Source organism: Argiope bruennichi, chromosome 11 (genome assembly GCF_947563725.1).
Source record: "Argiope bruennichi chromosome 11, qqArgBrue1.1, whole genome shotgun sequence".
Taxonomy (NCBI): domain Eukaryota; kingdom Metazoa; phylum Arthropoda; class Arachnida; order Araneae; family Araneidae; genus Argiope; species Argiope bruennichi.
Genome location: NC_079161.1, coordinates 39,865,513 through 39,887,581, shown reverse-complemented (window position 1 = coordinate 39,887,581; position 22,069 = coordinate 39,865,513). Strand labels below are relative to the sequence as shown.

The following is a 22,069-nucleotide window of genomic DNA, read 5'->3' as shown; positions in this document are numbered from 1 at the left end:
ATTTAAATATAAAATTAAACAAAATTATAAAAAAAATTACAAATATTTTTCCAACGAAATCGAAATTCTTCATTCCAAAGACACGCCAGTAAACCAAATGCAAAAAATAAAATAATAATAATAATGAAACAATATTGATCATCCAATATAAAGAAATCTGAAGGATAAATTTCTTACATTTAAATTATACCTGTTTATAACTTTATTGAGTCTGGAAGAATGACTACTGTAAAGTGAAATGTAAACACAAAATTAAATTACCTTAAGAATGCTGCAAAAAAAAAAAAAAAAAAAAAAATCTCAAAGCCTAAAAGCTCCTAAAAATTGTGAGGCCTTTAAGCAATTACCAACTTTGCCTCTTTGATAATCCATCTTTGTTGAAGATATTTAAAATGTTAAGAGTTTCCAAATTTTGAGATTGAAATTTTTTGGCAGTAACATTGTATATAGCAGGCTTCCTTACAATGAGGTTAAAAAGTTTCTCATAGTGTGGGAGACTTTTGAGATCTGATTTGAGATAACGTTAAGACTTATTAACACAAGAATCTAATGTAAATGAATTTGCCGCACTTTGAATCTTTAAATAATGGATATTCATATCATGTACGACTTTTTAACCCCATTATACTAGAATCTACTGTACTTCACATGTGAAAAAGCTAGAAGTGCTCATTATCGAGTTGTTTTCGCAGTGTTTAAAACAAGCGCGAACTTATGTTCGACGCGAACGAAAATAAAGAAAACTAATCTCTTTAATCCTCTGGTGACACCAATGACTCATACTCAACTTCTATGTAGTTAAGGTTCATCAGTCAACCCATTCAAGGCTCTCGCTCTGTCCATTGAAAAACGATTTCGATCCCAATTAATCAACAGTCTTTAAATAAACATTTCACTTTACCACTCGCCAATTAAATCATCAATAACAACTAATCCGAATAAAATTAGGCAACTGTCTATAGCCTTGGGTCAACCTCCATTTGAGATTTATGCCTACAAGTCAACAAGCATTTCGCCAGAGTATAATTCATTGTAACCGGCGCTTCCGATTTAATGGGCTGGGCTACCCCTCAGGGGGTGTTTCGGAACTCCTGCCCCTGTGGAACCCACATCAAAGGTAATTAAGAAATACATCAAGAAATATCCCTGTCGCCCTTTTGTTCGTAGACCACTATGTTATTCTTGTTGAGTATGGGTCAAGCCTCTTCAATTATCATTGATGCAATTTATAGACGCTTAAAGAAAGTTATTGTATTGGTTGGTGTTGAATAATATTATTGGTTTGTCAATGGAAGTACAGGGAAATAAGTGAATGCTATACTTATTATGGTATAGTCAAAAAGAGGAAATATGAATTTTGATGGGATAGGTCAATTAAATTGGTCGTGAGAAGATGTATATCACCAGGTTAATATAGACTTATCGATGTAAACAGTTTAATCTCTGATTTATTGCTCAGCAAGTGTTCAGGGCTTTATTTAATGTCATATCTAAAAAAAGGAACAAAATGTATCTCTCAATTTAGGCGACAAAAACCGCAATATTTCTTTTCATTTTCTACACAGCTATTATTACATAATACATTTTCTATATAGTTGTACGTGTGTTGCATGAAGCAACAAGAAATTTTATAATAGTTCGTTTATTTCAATTTAAGAAATCGGTGTTGTCGATAATGCAATAAAATGTATGGTGCAATATTTCGTGGGCAGTAAGTGAAAACTGTTTTATATGAAATCCGTGAAAGTGTAGCGATATGTCTTCGAAGTGGACGTTTAACTCAAAGCTGATGTTGATTTCAAATAATATTAAAAAGTAAAATAATATATATTCGTTTAACAATAAAATTAACGAATCAGCGAGTGTGGTCTCCCAAAAACTTTCTCGCGTACTCTTTCATAAAGGTGTCATGACAGAGAATGCCTTACATGGCACTGGCGTATAATAGTTACGAAATATTTACTATTAATATTACTATCTATCATCCCTGGCCAGTTATTTGGCGATTTATCCCTGGCATGTGTTAATAGTATTCAAAAATCGAATTTGGGTTTTAGATATATTTTTGCCGGCGTCCTGACATAGGGGTAGCGCGTCTTCCCCGTGAACTGGGCGTCCCGGGTTCGAGTCCCGGTTCGGGCATGGTTGTTCGGCTTCTGCATTCTATTTGTGAGGTGTGTTAATGTACCTCCTTTAAAAAGGGGTTGTGCAAGCGAATGTGACGCGTGAAGTAGCTAAATCGAACTCTTGGCCCTAGTTGGCGCTACTGAAAAAACAAGAGACGCGCACTCGGCTTAAATCGCTGACACCTAACTGCCAGCAGGCTTGTAAAGTGTCTTAAGTCACAACAACAGACATGTTTTTCGAAACAAATTGAAACAAAAATTTGACACAAAATTTCACTTGCAGTTATAAAAATCTCATACAAATTTGATATATATAAGTCACTGCATTTTTTAGCTAACATTTTACACTATGGATATTAAATCTGTGTACTGAATTTCATGAATCTAGCTCTCTTCGGTTTATAACTATGTTGTTAACTTTGATTCGAAGAGCGGTCATAAGGGACTGAAAAGGTTTTACTCAGAATTTGATGGTAATATGCAAATTAGTTGTAAAGACCTTATACCAAATTTCAATCGTCTAGCTCAAAGCGTTTTTGAGTTATCTTTGTCATAAACAGACGGAAATTTTCCCAAAATGTGTTTTTCGAACTCGGGAAAGTCTAAAACGTGGAGATTCGTTAAAATTTTGAGTTAGAATTTTTTAACGATTACTATATTTTCTCTATACGATTTATACGAGAAAGTAAAAAGGCACTTAATAACAGGGAAAGCTGAAAATACTACTAGATTGGAAATAGGTAAATTGCAACTAATGGCATTAATGAATTCACATATAGTTTTCAAGCAGGAAATTTAAACCTGAGAAACAGAAACCAGTCTTTAGTAGTGATTTCAATTCTATGATTATCATCAAATCACAGGCTGCTAGATTTAAAAATCCTTTGATGCTTGTTCACAACTCGGTAAACAATTTTATACCAAAATTTATAAATAAATTTTGCTATAATTCTGGTTTTAATCAGTAAGAGGGGTCTCTTCTAAATTTTTTCTAATAAATGTTTCAGTACATCACTAACCGCATGCCATTGGGAAGCAATAATTATGAAAGAGCCTTTTAGTACTTTTATTACTTTTTACTTTTAATATGATTCTTTTTGGCGATTAATTGTTCGGATGTAGTCAATACATCATTGCCAAAACATCAAATGTGTGTTTTGGATACCTTTTTGTTCGATTAATTGCAACTTAAATCTATCGTAGAACTACATTGTAGCCTACATACTCACTACCTAATTGTATCGTGCTATTCGCTTACCTAATTGTATTTATTAAAGTTCTCCGCGTGTTGGAGTTAACACAATTAGATGTGTGTAAAAATTCACACCAACAGACTGTCAACTTCTTGACAGATATGACTCCAAATCTAGCCTGTATCTACAATTCAGATGTTAAAACGGCATACAAATGTTATCTATCCAGCTCTCTTCGGTTTGTAGTTATCATATTTTATTTAGACAGTTGGACTGGTAGATTTTTTCTAAGTTGATTTTGTTTGGAAATTGATAAAAGTCTAATATTTTGATTTAGAAACCGTATATGATATTTCATCCTTCATGTTTAAAGTTAGCTTACTCAACTAACTTGAGAAGTCAACTATAGCAACAAAAATGAGTTTTTCAAACTCAGAGAAATTTTAAATGCTAAGATTCGACGACTTTTTTGACAATTACAATACTTTTTTTCTTTGTATAGTATAGTAAAACAGGCCGTTTAGCTCACAGGGTTGGTATTGTGTACTAAATATATGGGAATGAGCTAGCAAAAATACTCCTTAAGCCTTAAACTTTTAAGAAGAAATCGCAGATAAGAAAAGTGGTAGCTAATTACTTCATTTTTCAATTTTTCAGAACTCTACCTATGGAATGAAAGAGAGTTCAGACCCATGGAGAAGCATCTCTCAGTCAGCTTCATATTACTACGATCCTACCCTTGCGGCTTATGGGTGAGTATTAAAACGTAGAATATCCTAAAGGTATATATAAAAAAAATCATTTAACTCTTTCGATTCTTAGACCCCCGGAACGCCCACTCAAGCAAAACTACGGCGATTGCCCGAGAATCATTGATAATTTTTAATAATATAATTACAACTATTATTATAATTATCATTGATAAAGTATAATAAAAATTTATCAGTGGTATTCGGGCGATTAACTTACTCGAATATAACTGAGCCCCAATTCACCACTTTTGTTTTGATTGATTGAATACTTGAAGCGCGTTCTTATTCAAATGTTTCCACTTATATTAAGAAACAGCAAAACTTATTTCATATTACAAATACCCTTAATAGTCATAAGCTAAGCTGAGTCCCTTTCTTGTATATCTATCTCTTATAAATATGAGCTGTCATTACAATTTTTTTTGAAGAAAGGTCATTTAAATAACTTCTTTGTATGTGCGTATGTAACGCTTTTCCCACGTCATCTTCTGAACACGATAATTAGAATGAATTTAAGGGGTTGAGTGTAGGGATTGCAATACCGGGATACCGAATACCGGTATTTTGAGCCATTTGTACAATTTTGTAATACCGGTATTTACAAGTTTAAATACCGATTTTTCGGTATTTACCAGAAATTTTTTAAGTTTTCTCCACTATATATTCAGGCATCGCCAACATAGCAAAGACGTATACTTTTTTGTTTTTATGTCTCCCTAACGGGCGAAATTAATTATCTAATTAATTGCTTAAATCTAAGTTAGCGAAACATGGATTATCCCTGAAAGAAAATATTGTATCCTTAACGACTGATGGAGCAACAATTATGAAAAAAGTTGGAAAGTTGATTGGTGCAAATCAGCAGTTGTGCTATACTCATGGAATTCAATTAGGAGTAATAGATGTATTATCAACCCCCCCCCAAAAAAAAGAAAGAACAGAAGAATCCAAATTCTGTGGATATAGAAACTTCGGATTCCAACTTTGAAGTGAGTAAGAGTGAGAGTGATATAGACAATGAAGATAATAACATCGTAATTGTTGAAGAAGATATTGCTAATGAGGATGAAATATTAACCCATCAAGAATTGCTTCCTATAATTTATAAAGTTCGAAAAATTGTTAAGATATTTAAATGTTTCCCTATAAAAAAATGGCATATTACAAAAATATATACTTACTGAATATAAAACAGAATATATGTTAATATTAGATTCTAAAACACGTTGTAACAGTTTAGTCGTAATGATGGAACGATTTTTGAAACTGACAAATCCAATCCAAAAAGCAATAATCGACTTAAACCTGTACATTAATTTTTCAGATAGTGAATTCGACTTAATATCCAGAACTGTATCAGCTCTACTTCCAATAAAACTGACTATTGAGGCATTATGTCAGAAAGATTCTAATTTATTAACAGCTAATGCAGCAATAAATTTCATGTTGCAGTCACTGAAAGAACAGTACACATCACTATCTGAAGAATTATATATAACATTGAAAAATCGCATATAAGTAAGGCATACCGAAATAGAAAATGTCTTATGGTATTTACATAATTATAATGATTTTGAAAATGAAAATGAAAAAGAAGAAAAGAAAATAACCAATTCAAATCTGATCAAGTTTATAGTACATTTTCTTAAAATTTTTTACCCACAAACCTATCCACCTTCAGAAGAATTCGGTTCAGTTATCGAAGATTATGATGACACTAAAGTCAATAGTGAAAAGGAATTGTCTCTTGAACAAAAATTAGAATTAGTGATAAATAAAAAAATTTCAACTAACCAAAATACAATACAGAAATCAGCTATATCCAAAACCATCCGACGAGAAATCGATTTATTTGAAGATGAGGGGTTTAGAGGTAAATACTTGGAAAAAGTATATCGCGTATTGCTAACAGTACCACCAACTAGCGTAGATGCCGAAAGAGCGTTTCCGCAGCTGGTAATTTTTGCACAAAATTACTTTTTCAGGCTTATTGACTCAGCCGAATTGATGCATTATGTTTTTTAGATCATTTTTCAAAAATTTGTAATAGTACCACAGACTGAATAGTAATATTTACACTTTTTTGTGATTTAAATAAATAAAATGTTCCTTTACTTTTTTGTGATTCTTTATATAGTGTTATAATTTATAGGTTATAAATTATTTTTTGAGATATTTACACTCTCTAATAAAACTGGCAAATAAAACAAAGAACACCTGTATTTTTTTTTCTTTTTCTAAAATTTCTAATACCGGTATTAAGATCTAAAAAATACCGAATACCGGTATTGAAATTTTGATCCGGTATTGCAATCCCTAGTTGAGATTATATTAACTTCTCTGAAATGTGTTGTAAGGAGAGTAAAATTCTTATATAAGTTCGTAGATGTGTTATTTACTCAAACGGGGTGGAATTTACGAGGGGTTGAAATTTTTATTTTTCCATAATTTTTCTAAGATTGAAAATAATAAATAAATAAAATTAGGCGAATTAATGTCTGATGAAGACGAACCACTTTTGTACTAAAAGTTTTTCAATAGTTGTAATTGCAAAGAAGAACGGTTATGGACTGAAAGGCTTTTTTCTACTCCTACGATTAGTCTTAACTTATCTCAATATTGCATAGTTACATTAAAATAAACAAAAAATACTTCTACACTTACATCCTTTCTTTAATTCGAAATTATTTAAATGCACGTAAACTAATTAGCGAAAGAAAACTAAATAAATAAAAACAAAGAGGCAAAAATATTAATTGGCAACATTATGTATAATGGTCATCTTTAGAAAATTTCAGAAACTGCGCATTTTCAATAAGTAATATTTCATTGTTTTTGTCTAATATTGAAAAGAATTTGAAAATATTAATTTAGATGATAAGAAATGGACCGTTAATTTTCAACTTGCTATTAAAATCGGAATTTATTGTTATTAATTATTATTATCACTAGGGGATCACTTCCTCCCAGCTCGTCTATAATAGCTAATTAGTTAATAATAATAGCTAACTAGTAAATAACAAAATTTCTTAAATGTATGGCAAGTTAATAAAATTCAAAAGCTGATAGGCTTAAACAAACAAAAAAAAAACTGTTATGTTAAGGGAGAAAAGTTTATAATTTGAAATTATAATATAAAAAAACAACATTATCATATAATTATTATGTTTTTTGTTTTTTTGTTTTTTTTGGTTTTTTTTGCTCTCGTTTTTTTTTTTTTTTTTTTTTTTTTTTCTTCCTTCTTTCCCTTTAAAGAGAAATATTTTTTGAATAAAAAAAACATTACCGATTCAATAATAAAATTTTTTAGAAACTAAACAAACTCAATGACAGTTATTCTAGATCATACAGTCGATTTATATCTTTAATAAATATCCTTTTACTCTAAAAGCTACTATTATTTGATATGCCGGGAGTAATTTATGAAAGAAACTCTGAGTCTTTCCAACTTTTGTTGAAAAGAGTTTGAGTTTTTAATTTTAATTCAGATTCTTTAAATTCTTCACAATTCTACTTTGATCATAAACATCATAGTATATATGATCTGATTATATATGATCGGCTACTTTACTCAAGATTATAATATGGATTTTAAGTACGTAAAAGAATTATTTTGGGATGAAATTTTGTAATCTTTTACCGTGATTTGATGATGAAAATCAAAGCCAGCATACCTGAGCATCAATCGGTAGATTCTTTTTTCTTTATTTTTTTTGAAAAAGAAAACTTAGATTATATTTATCGTATTTCAATGCCATTTTGATTCTGTTACAGGTACGGTGGGCTGGATTTTAATGGCGCCCGACGAAAAAATGTAACCAGGGATTCGACGAGCACTCTCAAAGCATGGCTGAACGAACACAGGAAGAATCCCTATCCTACCAAAGGCGAGAAGATAATGTTGGCCATCATAACGAAGATGACACTTACACAGGTGAGAAGATATTATGTAAACGTACTTAAATTGTAATTTTTTTTTTTTTGAATAAGAGTTTTTAGTATTTGAGTATAAGCGATCAATCGAAAAATGTCAGGTTGAATATTCGTTGTGAATTGTGAGCCTTGTTAAACTTTTAAATAAAATAACAGCGCCAATCAGTTATACTTCGTAACTATCTTTCATTATGCCATGCAAGTTTAATTCATGGTTCTTCTTTCCTTTTTATACAAAAAAAAAGACTTTTATTGGAAAGTATGGGAGAAAGTTACGGGGGGACCCCTCCTATTGATTTTTAATAAAATTTTATTCAAGGCGTTTGTATAAAATCTGAGATATGTACCTCAATATATTTCAGAATTAATTTGTATAAAGATGAAATCTTATGCAAATTATGCCATGGAACGATATTCAGATGACATTTACAAAAATTGGATTGTATTTTTTAAACTTGTTTAAGTAATTAAACTCTGTAATTAAAATAGTTAGAACTCAAATCAAGTATAAATAAATAAGTTAAAACATTAAAATATATCATTAAAAAGATTTTAATATCATTAAAGAAACATTTTTATTAGTTAAGAATTTTATTTATTAGCTAATTTGATATATAAAAGTGCCTATGGATTTGTTTATTCTGTTAAATGTAAAATCCTTTGATCTCTGTTCATTTTCAAGGTTGAAAATAAAGGTTAAAATACTTATAATATATTTATATATACTCAAAGTAAATTTAATGTGTCGGACAATCATAAACATATTATGTGAATCCCATTACATAAATGGATTACAATATCAGTTTTAGTGTCAATGCATTTTACATAATTTTCAAAATTAATGTTTTTCTCGAATCGGTGGGGGGGAGTAAAATTTTTTTCTTCTTTAGAATATTATCTCATTTGAATATATTTTATACCTGAATGATATAAAATATTCCTCAAAGCTACATTTTGATGTATCAAGGTCTCTTTTCAGATTTGAACAACAGATCTAAGAGCTTTCGTTCAAATCTGAAGATAGATATTTATGTCGTTCAAAGACACATTTAGTGTCACAATCAGCTAACATATTTCTGTTATAATGGTTTCAACTGCAAACAACATAACATTCATAAAAAATATATTTCTTATCATTTGAGAGATTTATATTACATCAAGTTCTACAAACTTTTTCGTTACAGAAATATTAATTGCAAATAAATCAATGCTTATATAAAAATTTGCCTTTTATTAAAACGATTCATTTGGTATTGTAAAAAACTTTTTCTTTCTGAATTCTAATTGCAAATAATTCGTGTTTGTAAACATGTCTTCCGCATCACTAAAAAAAAAAAATCTTTGTGGTATCTCACTTTGCTACAAATAATTCTGTTTCAGCAACATTATTTACAAATGCATTCAAGAGATTCATCTGGCGCCACAATATGTTAGAAAAATCGACCAACGATAACAAATTTGATTGCAAATAACACATTATTATTTTAAAAAACAAGTCTTCTATTATTCAAGAGAACCACCTGACGTCAAAACGCGCTACAAATCTTCTTAATATAGCAATTCCAATTACAAATAACATCATAATCTGAGTAAAAGACTCATTACCGCTTGTTATTATTGCAGGTCTCCACGTGGTTCGCGAACGCCCGTCGCCGCCTGAAGAAGGAGAATAAGATGACTTGGGAGCCACGCAATAAAACGGAATCACACGAAGAGGAAGCAGCCGCCAAGAGGGAGGACTCCAAGGACGAAGAGGAGGCTGCCTCCTTCCGAGAGGAGGAGAAACCGCTACGCATGCACACCGGACTCGACAACGCCGCAGGCAAGTAGCTCCTTGAAGGAAAGCTAAGTGGAAAGTACAGGGCGAGTGTAGTTACGCCCAGATAAATAGTTCTTATTGTAATCAATATATTTAAAAATAATTGCTAAATTTGTTCAGAATTTTATTTTAAAACTTTTAATCCGTATCCAGGGTGATAAAACTCTGTAGTTCTGTAGCAGTACAGTATACTAACGAGTTTTCGGCCTAAAGTGGCAGAAGGGCAGGCAGGATAACAAAAATGCTGGATCTATTCTCATTTATTTGCCCATCAATACTAGAAGACAAAGTTTTTATGCCAAAACTCACAGTTATGACCTTACGACCTATTGAATCATAGAGGCAGTTGCCGATAACGTGTCGAGTTAAAATAGAAGGCTCTGTACTGATAGTTGATATATGCTTATATACTGCACTACACGTTTCAAGGATTTATTAGAGAAAAAGTAAGTTAAAGGATATAAACTACTCGCATTTTAACATAAATTCTGTAATGACTAGCTAAAATGCAGGAAACATAAAACATTAAAGTAAATCGTAGGCCTTGGTCTAAAGAAAATTGACACAAACTGGTTTTATTTTTCACTGACAAATGATCACACAGATATGAAACGGTAACCCTAAGATAAGAGTCAAAACTTATAATTTTTAGTTTTTGAAAATGTCCTTAATAGATGATTTAATAGAAGCCTTGCCTTCCTCATTTAAATACAATAAAAGAAAACTAGATCGGATAGTACGGAAGCTGGATAATCAGGAACCGGATACGTGGGAGTGTACTGTAGCAGGAAGTTAAGAATATGTATTAAAGAACACGTGTAGTAACTTGTGTTACGTCATTAGCGGTAATACGGTTTCCTACGTATCATCAACTTGGCTTGTCCCTGATTGGAGTGTCTACATTGCCGATCGAAGGTGATGGAGATGTTCGAATCAGTGCTTTATAGAAGAGAAATTGTTGGCTTTCTAGGCTGTATATATCTCAATCACAAATCGAGGCTAGAGATATTTTGATAGTGTTTAATTTCATCAAAGAAAATAATAAGGGGCAATGACTAAAGTTATCTTTTCACCTAAATATTTTCTTTGTAATCACTTTCTTGTTTTATTTTTCATATGCATAGAAATATGCAGTTGGAAAATGATAATAATAATAAATCTTGAAATGCATATGTAGAGGAAGTAATTAGATTTTGCCACTGCCTTTTCCTCCACGACTGAAAAATAAGTGAAATATTAATAATATCGCTCTGAATATGAAATTTAAGATTATTCACCTCTCAGGCTTCTTGTTCACTATTAAAGTGTGGTACGCTTTGTACTTCATAATTCAATGTGGAATGTTTTCTGCTTCATAGTACAATGTAGTACAACGCAGAAAATCGAGTATAAACTTTAGATTTTTCTTTTCCCAATTTTAGACTATTTAGAACATTTCGTGTCCTCCTTTGCTCCAATCGGAATCACATTTTCTTACGTATCTACAATATAGATCTAGAAACGTAAGAAAATGGTAAGACCATGCATTAAGTTACAGCCGTCATTACATTTTTTAGCATTGAAGCATTAGCATTAGCATTAGCATTTTTTTATCGCATTCACAGACTCGGAAATGTACAGACAACTGGTAAGTTCTTTGACTGACTGGGCCCAAACTTTGGTCCAAATCTTTTAACGATAAAACCGTATGTTTAAAGTAGGAAAGTAGCTAGAAAATTTAACTTCGTTATCGTGTTCCCATGAACATGAAAATGGACTAACAGAGACTTACAATAAAAAAAAAGGCATCTAAAACTTGATCAAACTTGATACGTATCTACAATATAGATCTAGAAACGTAAGAAAATGGTAAGACCATGCATTAAGTTACAGCCGTCATTACATTTTTTAGCATTGAAGCATTAGCATTTTTTTATCGCATTCACAGACTCGGAAATGTACAGACAACTGGTAAGTTCTTTGACTGACTGGGCCCAAACTTTGGTCCAAATCTTTTAACGATAAAACCGTATGTTTAAAGTAGGAAAGTAGCTAGAAAATTTAACTTCGTTATCGTGTTCCCATGAACATGAAAATGGACTAACAGAGACTTACAATAAAAAAAAAGGCATCTAAAACTTGATCAAAATCAGTGATTTTGATCAAGGTCAGATACCGAATTTTATGTCTGCAGTTCATTGCGTTTTTCAGTTGTCTTGTTCATATAGACTGAAGAACAGACGACAAATTTCGGCTGCTCGTCCATTAAGCCTGAATGAGTTTCTGTTGCTTTTAAATATGTGAAAGTTATTTTCGATGCTTTTTAATTGAGCATAAAGATATACCATTTCCTCCGAAATAGGAAATATAAGTTATCTTATATACTATTATATTAGTTGTTGTTTTTTTTAATTTTAACACTCTCTAGTCCAATTTATTCTCTTGTTATCCTTGAAAGCTTGAAGAAAAAAATATCCTTTCTCATATTGCCTTTGCAAACGGTCAAGTTTCGAAAACTATGAATTTCATTTCAAAATAACCACTCTTGCAGCTGATAAACATCCCTTTAATCTAATTCATATACGGCAGAAGCACCTTTCCCTCATTTTATCTATTATAGTTTTATATTGGTTGATATTAATGTAGGTGATATAAATATTATAAGCAATTTGGATAGAAAATAATTACCGCTCTTGTTGTTGTATTGTGTCTAATGGCGCTTGTCAAAGACACGCCCACTGAGGATGTCAGCGATTTTAAGCCATGTGATCGACTCTTGATTTTAGTAGCGCCAATTAGGGTCAAGCGTACGACTTAGCTACTCCAGCGCCACATTCGCTTTCACAGCCCCTTTGTGAGAAGGGGGCACATTCACACACCTCATTGATAGAACGCAAAAGAAGAACCATACCCGAACCGGGACTTGAACGCGGGGCGCCCAGAGCACGGGGAAGACGCACTATCAATATGCCAGGACGTCAGCGTTGAACGCCTATCCATACAATAATATATTCAACTTCAAATAATCAAAAGATATTTAAATCTGTAACTAAGTGAAAATAGTAATTAATACAAAAGACTAACTGTGGAAACCATTTAGTACGGGAGGTATTTCTACTCTCTTACATAAACAGAAATAACAATAATATTTAAGCAAGACGTATTACCCAATTAGAAAGTTAATGCATTCGTGGGTCAATAATATAATAGTAAAATCAATTTAAAGGAGTTAAATCATTAACTACTTTTAAATTTAGCAATTAAAGAACAAATCAAATATAAATTAATAACATATTTTCAAGTAAAAAGTAATTATTAAATTCTTAAATGAGCTGTTGATAAAACGTAATTAAGGTTTTTGTGGATTTCAATATCTTTTTTGAAAACAGAATTTAAATGCTTGCTGTTTACAGCACAAATTGAATTCATTTCAATAATCCATTACACAACGGATTTCTGGAATTGGAAGAATTACTCTGAGAGTAATATTTAATTTTTGGGAAAATACAGCATTCGAATCTCTTTTTATAATTTACGCAGAGGAGCCATAATTGACTTGGATAATCAAAAATTCGGTTTACAGAGAATAAATTTTAAATAATGGTTTCTTTCCCATCAACAAAGTTTCCCCAAATGGGAAATTATAAAATAAGTCAGTCCCAAAGAACTACTATTTATTCCAATTTAACAACTTTTTTTTAATAGTTATCAAATTTCTTTTAAAAACGGGTTGAAAAATTTTCCTAATTTCATTGTTTTCTTCCCATTTTTCTAGAATAGAATTCAAAAATATTCTCAAAAGAATATTTTTGCTCCTTCAACAACGCTGAGTTTTCCAACACAGTTACAGTGAAAATGAAAATTGCTCACATTATTATTAAAGTAAACAAGTATAGAACTGCGTTTTTTTCACATCAAATAATTTGTTGGACTGTAAAGAAATTAAGGAACGATAACGGCTTTTTACAAGCATTTGAGTTTTAAAAATATCCCAAACATCAACTGCAACAACTCTTCTGAAAAATTGGTCTATATTATTAAAAAAATAAAAAAAAAATGCGATAGATTTTTTGGCATTGGTTACCAGAAAATCAGTTTATAAAGGATCGGGTAATCAAGGGTCTACTATAATAAAAATCGGTAAAATCTGGATATTTTCATTGATAATTAATTCCTTAATGATGAAAATAGTATTTTAAAAAGGAAATTTTGAAATGATAGACGCAAACGATTTGATCTCATTAAACTCTCGAATCTTATTGTTCTAAATAGTGCATTATGATAATAACATAAAGTTTTTGCAATTTGTTATTCAGAGCGAAGCATCTTTTTTTTTCTTCTACGATGTGGGATAAAATTAAAGAAATTAAACCAAGTGAGATTGGAGTTTTAAAGTATTTGTAATATTTTAGATCTACCTGTTATATTTAAAGTAAGTGGATGACATGATGTACATGGAGGATTACTATTATTCGATAAACTGAACTTTATAGGAGAAGCTTTTATCTATTTAGACCTATTGCTCTTAATGTGGCACTTTGGTCTATTTAGACCTATTGCTCTTAATGTGACACTTTTGTCTATTTAGACATATTGCTCTTAATGTGACACTTTTGTCTATTTAGACATATTGCTCTTAATGTGACACTTTTGTCTATTTAGACCTATTGCTCTTAATAAACAAAAGTGTCACATTAATTTATTTAAATTTACTTTTTGTGTCTTACTGTAGGCGTACTTTTGTGTTTTGTGTCTTTACTTATAGATACAACAGACACTTTTGTCTATTTAAACATATTGCTCTTCATGTGGCACTTTTTTCTATTTAGACCTATTGATCTTAATGTGACACTTTTGTCTATTTAGACATATTGCTCTTCATGTGGCACTTTTTTCTATTTAGACCTATTGATCTTAATGTGACACTTTTGTCTATTTAGACCTATTGCTCTTATTGTGACACTTTTGTCTATTTAGATCCATTGCTCTTAATGTGACACTTTTGTCTATTCAGACCTATTGCTCTTAATGTGGCACTTTTGTCTAATTAGACCTATTGCTCTTAATAGGCAAAAGGGTCACATTAATTTACTTAAATTTACTTTTTGTGTCTTACTGTAGGCGTACTTTTGTGTTTTGTGTCTTTACTTATAGATATAACAGACACTTTTGTCTATTTAAACATATTGCTCTTCATGTGGCACTTTTTTCTATTTAGACCTATTGATCTTAATGTGACACTTTTGTCTATTTAGACATATTGCTCTTCATGTGGCACTTTTTTCTATTTAGACCTATTGATCTTAATGTGACACTTTTGTCTATTTAGACCTATTGCTCTTATTGTGACACTTTTGTCTATTTAGATCCATTGCTCTTAATGTGGCACTTTTGTCTATTCAGACCTATTGCTCTTAATGTGGCACTTTTGTCTAATTAGACCTATTGCTCTTAATAGGCAAAAGGGTCACATTAATTTACTTAAATTTACTTTTTGTGTCTTACTGTAGGCGTACTTTTGTGTTTTGTGTCTTTACTTATAGATATAATAGACACTTTTGTCTATTTAGACCTATTGCTCTTAATGTGACAAGGCGTTATCTCACTGCTCTTAATGTGACAAGGCGTTATCTCACTACACTGTTGAAAATTAAATGTGAACTTGGCACAGTATGATCAGCATTCTGATAATCGAGCCTTAAAATCTCATATTGAACTATTTATAAAAATGCTTTTTAGACTAGAAGTATTTTGTAAAAAACTCCTAAAACTTAAGCCATTAATATTTATGCTTTCTCTAATTTTCCTTATCTTTCTTTATTATGGTTTTAGTATGAAGATGATATAATTTCGGTGACAATGTCTTGATAACCAAACAGAATGGAAAGAATGTATCCATTGCAATTATTCTGCATATAAGTCCATTATGCGCTTTTGCTACTACTCATTTCTGATTAAATGCCAGACAATTCCACTTCGTCATCTTTCGTAGAAACAAACCAGCATGCATGCGAGATGGATATTTTGATCCAGCTGGCCATTCCGTGACTGGGAACCCATGTCGTCCTTTCATTGGACAAGGACGATAGACAATGTCTCCACCCGAATGTCCCAAGCATTCGTGACCGAAAATAAATGAAAAAATAACAATGATAAAAAAGAAATAAATAAAGAGCCAGCACCACTGTTGAAATAAAATCGCGTGGAGGACCAATGGAGTCACGGAATAGCTATATGATAATGCCCATTCTTTTCCCTTTGTTAATGGGTCGGCATTAACATTTCGCATGAGTTAATGGGCATCCGCTTTCTTTTTTGCTATGCGTGTCATCACGCAACAACTGCTGGGTCACCCATGCGTGGAACTCTGCTGTCCAATGGGAAAGCAGATCGGGAGTGGTCCACTATAGGTGGATGTCGTCACAGTCCACTAATAATGGCAGCGAATCATAATGGACAATAATAAGGACGAATGAGAGAAAAGTAAGTAGCTTCCACCGCTTTAAAACCCCTCGTAATTATCTATTGTTTGTCGTTTCTGGCGGATTCCAATTATTGGAGTTTGTGTCCCACTGTCACGCACCTGGCCTAGGAAATTGATTGGTCCACCCTGTTCGAAATCGGTTCGTCGCTCCCAGCAGATGATAACGAGAGGTTGACATGATTGAATCGCATTTTGTATGCAAACGATCCTATCGTTTTTCAAAAAAAGATTGGTGGGACATGTCTTTTTTTGCACGAAAGCCATAGTTCCTTGTCCATTTTGGGTACATTAAGTGAGGGTCTTGATTGCATCATTATGACAGCTCGTGATTGAAGTTGGAAATAGAAATAACTTTAATTTGAGGACACTGGGATTACTGACTGAAAAGGATGGTAGAATAATCATTTGGGGGTTCTTTAATTTGGAGTAAACTTTCCTTTTATTTATGCTCTGAATGATTGAGGCAGTCTGGAGAAATGAAGGTTAAACAGATTATTGAGTTTTGTATTTGTTTGCCTGACTTGATGGGCATAATATCCTTATTTATCTCTTGACTTCCTCAATTAAAATAGTTTAAGAACTATTAGTGATTATCGTTCTTGTTAAGAGAATGTTTATTTGTAATCTTAGTGACCGGTATGACTCTGTGAAATATCCAGAGAGCTTAATACTCTCTTAAACATTTAAGACTGAATTTGTTTAAAACAAAAAATAACCACAGCAGTTTAAGTAAGATTGAAGTTTACATTTAGAGTGTCCCTCCAGTACCAGTCAAGGGAAACAGCGAGAGTTGTTAACACAAAACTTCTGGCATATTCTCTCTTAAAGGTTTCACCTAAGAGACCGCCTTGCATAGAAAGGGTTACGATAATAACGAAATATTCAACTTTGGCGTGAATTTAGCATTTTACTAAATGTAGCGGGTCATCCTTGGCAAGTTATTTGGCGATTCATCCCTGATATGTTGTTAATAGTATCCAAAAAACGAATTTGAGCTTTAGACACGTTTTTCTCAATCGATTGAAACAAAGATTTGACACAAACCTGTACTTGTAGCTACAAAATCCTATACCTAATTTGATATATTTAAACCATGACGTTTTTGAATTATTGCGTTCACATGTTTCTAAAAGTAGACAGACAGACAACCAATCCTTTGTAGTATTTAGTTTAAAATTTGATAAGTTTCTACACATCAAATGATAATTCTATCTATTGAATTTTATCTATATAGCTTTCTTCGTTTTGTAGTTATAGCGTTAATTATATTCGGACAAACAAACCTCCACTGAAAGAATTGTGCTCAAAATTTGATAGGAATCAACAAATTTGGTGTAAAGACCGTATACCAAATTTCATTCGTCTAAATATAAGTCACAGCATCTTTGGTGAATCTATCTTGTTACCCTTGGCGAGTTATTTGGCGATCAAAAACCGAATTTGAGTTTTTGACACGTTTTTCTCAATCGAAACAAAATTAAATATTTAACCTTAATGGACTAAGAAATAAAGATTAACAAAATGGACTAGGCAGCTGTAAGCTCGCATTCATAGATGATCCTTTTAGTATTCTTTTCAAAAGAAATTGGCTGGAACAATTTCAGAAGGATCTTCTTAAATCATGAGCAATGGAACTGAGACTCATAGAAGTATTTACGCTTTGAATTCTTCTTAGAACAAATAAAATACTAAATAATTTTATATTTATTGACATATACGTTAAAAGATAAAACGTTCTTTCTGCAATTTTGGGTTTGAGATCCGATTGAAAATTAATTTTATAAAATGATGCAAGTTTATTAGAAAAAAGTTATGATGATATAAATTGAAAATTCTTGCTTATGTGCAAAGTTCAGATCTTAAAGACTTCTAGACATATATGCTTTCTTTATAATTTACTGTACCTCCATGCACAGTATAGTATAATTTATTGAACCTCCTTGCATAGTATAGATACCAAACCTAAAGCAGACATTTTTTTACTTACCTGCCTACTTTAGGTTTGACAACAAAATAAATATCCATACCTTACCTAAAGTAGACAGTTTTATTGTTTCGTACTTCCAAACATTTAGTGGTAATCAGTAAAAAAAAAATATTATAAATCGAATAAATCGTTCGAATGTTAAGAGCTAATGGTTCATGTACTAATATATTTTCTGTTCTATACTTTTGGCTATGAATTCTGCAAACGAGTCTGTTATTTTAATAGCATAGTTATTTTGATTGGCTCTTTTCAAGAATTCATCATATGATGTTGCACGTTTGTTTTAATACCCTATTCAAATGAGGTTTATTTCTATGTGAGTATTTTTTTTTTATTTTGCAGCGCTTGAATGAGCCTGAGAATAATTATAGTCATTTTTTTCCTTATAGAAATGGACTTAGGACCTCATCATCGCGCAGAGACCAACTTCCGCCCATCCGTTAATGAAACACATCAGGGTGCACAACAGCCACTACACCAGCATCACTACGAAGACTCACACCCATCAGCTGACCTCCTGTCCGCGGCCTCCTCCTCTTTGGAGGCCACCTCCTACACTCCGTCCGTCTCCTCTTCTCAGAGCTCATCCCCTGACCTGGGCACCTATATGTCCCATCACCGCACCGCAAAGGACACTCCCCATTGTTTTCCAGGAGATTCTTCTCACCTCTACAAGCCCAAAATATGGTCTCTAGCCGACACAGCTACGAATAAGGGGGTTGACCCAACTCTCATGCCTGGTTATGCAGGCGACCTTTGGTTGACTGCTGGAAGTGGAGGGATGCTACCCAATAAAGGACCAGGACCTTCCTTCCAGAGCTGCGCTGTGCCCTTCCAAAGATTGAGCAATTACAACTGCAGTTTGCATGGCTTCAATCCCATCTCTCTGCAAACCGATACTCCACCCCAGACGCCACCTAATATGAAAGTAGGTGCCAATCATCAGACTGCAACCGTGCCTTCTTCAGCCTACATCGAATCTCATGGTAACACCTACATGGGACAATCCGGCCTATGTCAACAGGATGCCATGGGAGATGGACAGTTGCAAGGTGAGGTATAATTGCTACATTTTAAAACAGAGATATTAGTTTAACTTTTGGATTCGTCTCAAGGATATTCTAATATCTACTTAGTAAGCGTATTTATGATTTAAAATAGTTCTCTTATGACTGACACTCTTGAATGAAATTTTCTTGGAAGATATTCATACCTTATTATTCAAGATGTCAAGGTCACTTTTGTTGTCATATCCTTGGGCTTCATAAGAATAGATACTATCACTTGATGCAGAGAGTTTGCCATAGTTTCAAATAACACGGATATGGAAAATACATGAAGTATACTCCCATTATATTAATAGCTCACGTCATATTAAACTATTTTTCAAATTAAAAAATATATTGTTGCAGCACACATAAAGCCCTCAGATGAATCAAACTGATAAACAATTTTAATTTTTTTGTCCAATTCAAAACATAACATGATGCTATTTTAAGCCCTGGTGCTTATAACATTGAGTTATCTGACCAGTTGGATGAGCACAAGATGGTTGGAAAAGAATGTGAAAAAAAAAAATAAATAAACTGCGGAATCCAGGGATCTTCATAGGGAATCCAATCGTAGCCACATCCTGGACAACTATATGTAATGTTTTAGAAAAAGTAATAATTAAACGAAGGGAACAAAAATACCTAAAAAAAATAATGTCGACAGGTTGAACTTACTTAGAAATATCGGTATTTACAGACGCAACCTCTGTACACTTTTGAGACCGTCAGTTACGAATAAACAAGATAAAAATTATTAATTGAAGAGAAAAAAAAACCTGAAAAATGATAAAAATTGATAATTAACATTGATAATATCTATATGATATATATAAGCAAAAATTTTATATAGAGTTAGAAATCTGTAGCTACTATCTGGTTTTGATTTTTGTTATCCTTTCTGAGAGCTTAGTGATTCGGTTTTGTAGTGTATTACAGTTACCAGGACCTGCAATCCAAAACAGGACGTCAATAAAGATGACTTTTCTGACCCTCATTTAAGAAATGGAATCAAAATTATATTTCATCAATAATGTTTCTTTTTTTCATGTAATTTTTAATATTAAATACATAAATTTAATACATTCTAAAATTTTAATCTATCGTATCAATAATATCATAAATAAATTGATAATATAATAAAAGTATCAATAAATATAAAAATAAACCTCTTCTTTACCTATTAGAATATCTGCCTACTGTATTTGATGCAAATAAATAACTTTAATAGTATTTTATTTTTAAAAAGTTACAATTTTTTTTTCAGATGATAAAATGGATAGCTTCTCAAGCAGTCACGGCTCTGGTTTGCAACAGAGTTCTTCGTCCAGTCAGAACACTGCAGCTGACTGCTTACCAGAAGACTATGACGACCCATCTCAGTACTCGACTTCATCAGTGCGATAGGACGGTTTTTCCAGTGAATCAGGAAACGATGAGCACCGGTGAATTTGCTTTCTTAAATTTCTTCGTTCTTGCGGCCCGCACTGAAAGATGGCGTTCATCAAGAACAGAGAAATAGCCATCAATCGTTATATATATATATATATATATATATATACACATATGCATATATAAACATATACATACGTAAAATATAAATTTGGCATACACAGGATATACCTCTTCAATGGAAATGGATACCAAAAAACTGTTTGGAGAAAATTGGCATCTTTTGCTGCACGCACTAGCTTGAAAGCCGCGATACACTTTTCTAATAACATGCAAACATATTTAAGACCGCACATCGAGCAAATTATTTTATATTTGAAATTCAGCTTTCAACCAAATAAAGACATCAGTACTCGAATACTTTAGGCACTGGAAATAAAGTTTTGCTTTTTAATAATGGAAAAGGAAACATCACTTTGAAAAACTAGGCTATTCTTGCAGATCTAAAGGACAGAAAACTGGACAACGACAATATAATTGGTAAAGGACAATTTATTAATTACCTACAAAAGTGAGGTGGTTTGGTAAGATTTCCAACAGTTTGATGCCTTGTCTGAGTATATTTACTTATTGAATGGAATACATAAAAGAATTTGATGCAGTTTCTTTTCAGTTTCCTAGGAATATTCAGAACAGACTCTATGCCTTTTCGAATCGATCAGAGCTGCGTAATTATCTTTTATACCGATAGAGACATCGATGTGCAACACCTTGATACTGTACACACAATATGGAACAGAAGACCACACTGCATTTGGTAGAAATAATTGAATGCTGGCACTTGGAATTATATCAGCATACTGCTTTGGATTTTAAGTACTTTTTTGTGTATTCGCGCCTTCAAATTGACACTATTGTTTGCTGAAGATAATTGTTCATGTTATATTTCATATAAGTTTAACTTTCAAAGCGTTAAAAAATATTATCATCGTTATTTCTTGCAAAATTAGAGTGTTTGAAGCATTTTTGAGTTTTGTTATTAATCTTTGCTTAGTTTATCGTTTTTTTTTCTGAAAAAAAATTACGCATGTTATTATGATTGCTTATTGTTCCTTTTAGAAGCTTTCAGTATTTATTAAGATGTTTCATTTTTTTAACTAAAATTTTCATGAAGAATTAAGCATTATTTTAAATATCAAAAGCGATTGTTTCAACTATTTTTTTCGAATAAAATATTCTCCTAAAAGATTCTACTATTCAATTTAAATGCAGATGCACTCAACCTTTTAAATGGCAATTTTCATCTCGAAATTTTCAAGAAATTTTGAACCGGAATGTCATTTGTATTTACAAAC

At 32.0% G+C, this 22,069-nt stretch overlaps 1 protein-coding gene across 1 annotated transcript in view; it reads left to right on the top strand.

Annotated features, from left to right (window-relative positions):
- Nucleotides 1-21,729, top strand: part of LOC129957197 (homeobox protein caupolican-like) — a 102,161-nt gene extending 80,432 nt beyond the window's left edge. Inside the window, exons 3-7 of the mRNA XM_056069399.1 lie at nucleotides 3,977-4,071; nucleotides 7,846-8,005; nucleotides 9,628-9,826; nucleotides 18,663-19,325; nucleotides 20,590-21,729. Of these exons, the coding sequence (XP_055925374.1) occupies nucleotides 3,977-4,071; nucleotides 7,846-8,005; nucleotides 9,628-9,826; nucleotides 18,663-19,325; nucleotides 20,590-20,729 (1,257 nt within the window). The 3' untranslated portion in view covers nucleotides 20,730-21,729. The remainder of the gene's footprint in view (nucleotides 1-3,976; nucleotides 4,072-7,845; nucleotides 8,006-9,627; nucleotides 9,827-18,662; nucleotides 19,326-20,589) is intronic.
- Nucleotides 21,730-22,069: the final 340 nt, after the last annotated feature.